Source organism: Rhinichthys klamathensis, unplaced genomic scaffold (assembly GCF_029890125.1).
Source record: "Rhinichthys klamathensis goyatoka isolate OS25496 unplaced genomic scaffold, OSU_Roscu_1.1 h1tg000108l_1, whole genome shotgun sequence".
NCBI classification, from domain to species: Eukaryota; Metazoa; Chordata; class Actinopteri; order Cypriniformes; family Leuciscidae; genus Rhinichthys; species Rhinichthys klamathensis.
Genome location: NW_026606646.1, coordinates 865,531 through 869,299, shown reverse-complemented (window position 1 = coordinate 869,299; position 3,769 = coordinate 865,531). Strand labels below are relative to the sequence as shown.

Here is a 3,769-nt window from a genome sequence, read left to right as displayed (position 1 = left end):
CACACCCAGGCCAGTATATAAGACCCCAAAAGGAACTACGACTATGTCAGTCACATCAGTGTGGTGTATACTTCTCCTCTTTTGACCAACGGAAAAAAAATTGAGAGATGGTGAGTGTTTTTAGAAAGACTTTAGACAATATATATATATATATATATATATATATATATATATATATATATATATATATATATATATATATATATATATATATATTTTTATATTTTTAAAATATATATAAAATAATTGAGTTGCCATTGAGTGCACTTAACAACTTTACAAAACATCCTTCCTTGACACCTTCTAAAATATAGAGCCCTATTATCACTGGAAATATACATTTGAATTTGCAACATGAAAAATAACTTTTCATTGGGTGATTAGCAGAATATGTATATGATGACAGAAGTCGTAACTGTGGAAATGGAGCAGCAAAACATTCAAGTGTGTTTTTCACTCCATACATATGTGTTTCTCTTTAGGCACCCAAGAAGGCCAAGAGGAGGCAGCAGGCAGAGGGCGGCAGCTCTAATGTATTCTCCATGTTTGAGCAGAGCCAGATCCAGGAATACAAGGAGGTACAGTGCTCATTCTTCAGTAATTTGACTTATTTTTCTTAAATCTCTGCTAAACCTAAAATTAGTTCAATACATAAATTCCTTTATCATAAACGTTTTTTTCTCAAATATTGTCCATTCAAAGTTATACATTTTGTCAGCACAACACAGAAACAAAGTCAAGGAGTAGTTTTAACATCATTCAAATTAATAAATCAGATCATGTCAGTGATTAAGGTTGAGGGCATGTTAGACATTCAACCCATGCTCATGTGTTTGAAAATCTTATATTGCAGATTTCTTTGTTAACTAGTAACTCAGCAATAAGTAGATTTTGGAAACATTAGAAGAAAGAAGTCACCAACTGTAGAATTAGTTTTATGTTCAATAACCAATTAGCAAAAAACAATAGCTGTTGTAAGTAGTAAGGAGCTAGTAGTAAGGTAAGTAGTAGGGAGATTAGTTGGAGCAGTAGTAAGTAGTAAGGTAAGGTAAGTAGTAGGGAGATTAGTTTGAGCTGGCCAGCGTAACCAATGGCCTCCTTATATATCCACAAAGTCTTGTTGTACATTCTGTGACCTTTTAACAACTTAGACAAGTGGGCAGCAGCTGCCAAGATACTTCTTGATCTCAGATGTCATCTCTAGTTTCAACTATGTTCAGTAGAATGACATCAAGACCTGATGCCAGAAAGGGAAATGTATTTCACAACTACAAAATCAATCCTTTCTTCTGTGAAAACATCTTGTGTATCTTTGGGGACATATGATGCAATTAGTAGCAACTTCAATTAAAATTCATACCCTTTGAAAAGTGTAATTTAAAGCCAAGTAACACTAAGATTGTTGTTTGTAGTTACTAATAATCCTCAATGGTATGTTACATAGACCCAGTCCCCACCCCACAAACATGACTGATGTTTTCTGCTTGGATAAAATGCTAAATGAACTTGCATAAACTGTCTTACCCTCTCTAAAACAAACAGGCCTTCACAATCATCGACCAGAACAGGGATGGTATTATCAGCAAGGACGATCTGAGAGATGTGCTGGCCTCCATGGGTCAGCTAAATGTGAAAAATGAGGAGCTGGAAGCCATGGTCAAAGAAGCCAGCGGCCCCATCAACTTCACTGTCTTCCTCACCATGTTTGGTGAGAAGCTAAAGGGTGAGTTGTTTAAATCTTCTCTGACTTAGTTCATTCTTGTAATCACAAATAATATTTATTGTTCATTCTCTTGGTTAGGGATTAAGAATTAATATTTGTAACTTTCAGTTCAGCACATAACTTTTACCTGCCAGATACATTTACATGCATTTGGCAGACACTTTAATTCAAAGTTACTTACAGTGCTTTAAAGGTAAACATATTATCAGTACATGTATTTCCTAGTAATCAAACCCATGACCTTGCTGTTGCTAGCACCATGCTCTACTGACTTACAAATAATGGTTATGAAAATGTACAAAATAAGTTTTGTATTTTTTAGAATGCATAGTATTGACATCTCAACAAGTATTCACATCAAGTATTCGCAACATTTATTCAACTCTTCATTAAGGTGCTGACCCTGAGGATGTTATCGTGAGTGCTTTCAAAGTTCTGGACCCTGAGGCTACAGGCACCATCAAGAAGGAATTGTAAGTGTCCTGACTCATTGTTGTTCACACTAGAGAATGCTGAACTTTCATGAAGCCCTTACAACTATGGTGAAGATTCATTTTCAAGAATATAACATTTTGTTTTATTTCTATAGCCTTGAGGAACTCCTGACTACCCAGTGCGACAGATTTACCGCAGAGGAGGTTAGTTGTAGTTGGATTTTAATCAATGGTGTTTGCTAAAGCAAGAACCATAATTACTGTTTGTGCTATGGCAGGAATTCAAACTGTATGGCTTGCTGAGGAGAAATGTGGGATTAAACAAGTAAAAAAATATCCCTTAGTCAAACATTTATACTATCGCCAGGTCTTATTTGCTAAATGTGAACAATTAGGCATTAAGGTACTATAAACACTAACATCAAGAATCTCTGTAAAGCTGTTTTGAAACAATGTGTTTTGTGAAAAGCACTATACATTGAAGGTAGAACCCGAGCCATATTTAGAGACATAGGGGTTTGCTTTTTCAGTTGGGCCAGCAAGCAAGCACCCAAAACAATGTAGTCATTGCCTAGCAATGCATTTAAATATTTTTTTAAATGTTAACATGTTGCCTTTGTTTTACTTGACAAATTATTTAAGATCTTCTGGTTGTTATCTTCTTCTAGATGACAAACCTTTGGGCTGCCTTCCCTCCAGATGTGGCTGGAAACGTAGACTACAAGAACATCTGCTACGTCATAACACACGGAGAGGAGAAAGAGGAAGAATAACTCAATCCATCAACCATCTCTCTACCTCCTCATTACCACACCATATTGTTACATATTCAGTATCCCCATGGTCCATCTGTCCTCTCACAGAAACACTTGTATAAACTGGAGGTCTTTTGGCATTTGGGCTCTCTGAATGTGAGTTACATGTAGCTAATGTGATTATTTTCAATAAAATAATCTAACATCATGAAATCACAATCTCTCTGTTCTGTCTGCCATAGTGTTTCCCTTCATAAATGTATAGGAAGAGGAGATATTTAAAGAGATGGTGCATCTCTGTAATAGAGCACCATAATCTCTCTCAATGTTTCCCGTTTGTTTTTTTGGAGAGACAGAAAAAGTAGGGAGGAAAGACATTGAACACTAATAGAAAAAAGAGGAAGACAGAGTGAGTCTGTCTCTGTCAGAGAGACGAGGAAAAGAAATAAAAGAAAACATCTTTATTTTTACTTTTTCCCCCTTGTTCCCTCCTTCATTCCAAAGTCTTCTTTTTTGCTTTCTTCTTTCTTTATTTTCTTTACATCTCTTTGTCCTCAAAACCACCTGTAACTTAAAAGTAACACAAATAAAAGCACATAAATCTTTCTTATAACTTGTGTCTGTTCTTGTCAGGTTCATGCACCTACAGTAGAACCAATAAGAAATCAGTTGAAATTTTACCTTACCCAAATTTTATTTGGTTTTTAAGTGTTAATTTACTTTTACTTTTTATGCATTATATGGTATATATTATATTGCGCAGGGGTAATGGGGGGATTGGTTGTTAAAGTTTACTTGTACTGAACATGTTAATTTCATCTCTTTGAATATCTGAAAGCCAGGTTTTTCCTAATGTC

General features: G+C 35.3%; 1 protein-coding gene across 1 annotated transcript; it reads left to right on the top strand.

The window, feature by feature from the left end:
* mylpfb (myosin light chain, phosphorylatable, fast skeletal muscle b) lies at positions 1 to 3,115 on the top strand. Its single transcript, XM_056253644.1, has 6 exons — positions 1 to 110; positions 483 to 578; positions 1,543 to 1,723; positions 2,118 to 2,196; positions 2,313 to 2,361; positions 2,826 to 3,115. Exons 1-6 carry the CDS (start codon positions 108 to 110, stop codon positions 2,928 to 2,930), a joined length of 513 nt encoding a protein of 170 aa, XP_056109619.1. The 5' UTR covers positions 1 to 107; the 3' UTR covers positions 2,931 to 3,115.
* Positions 3,116 to 3,769: the final 654 nt, after the last annotated feature.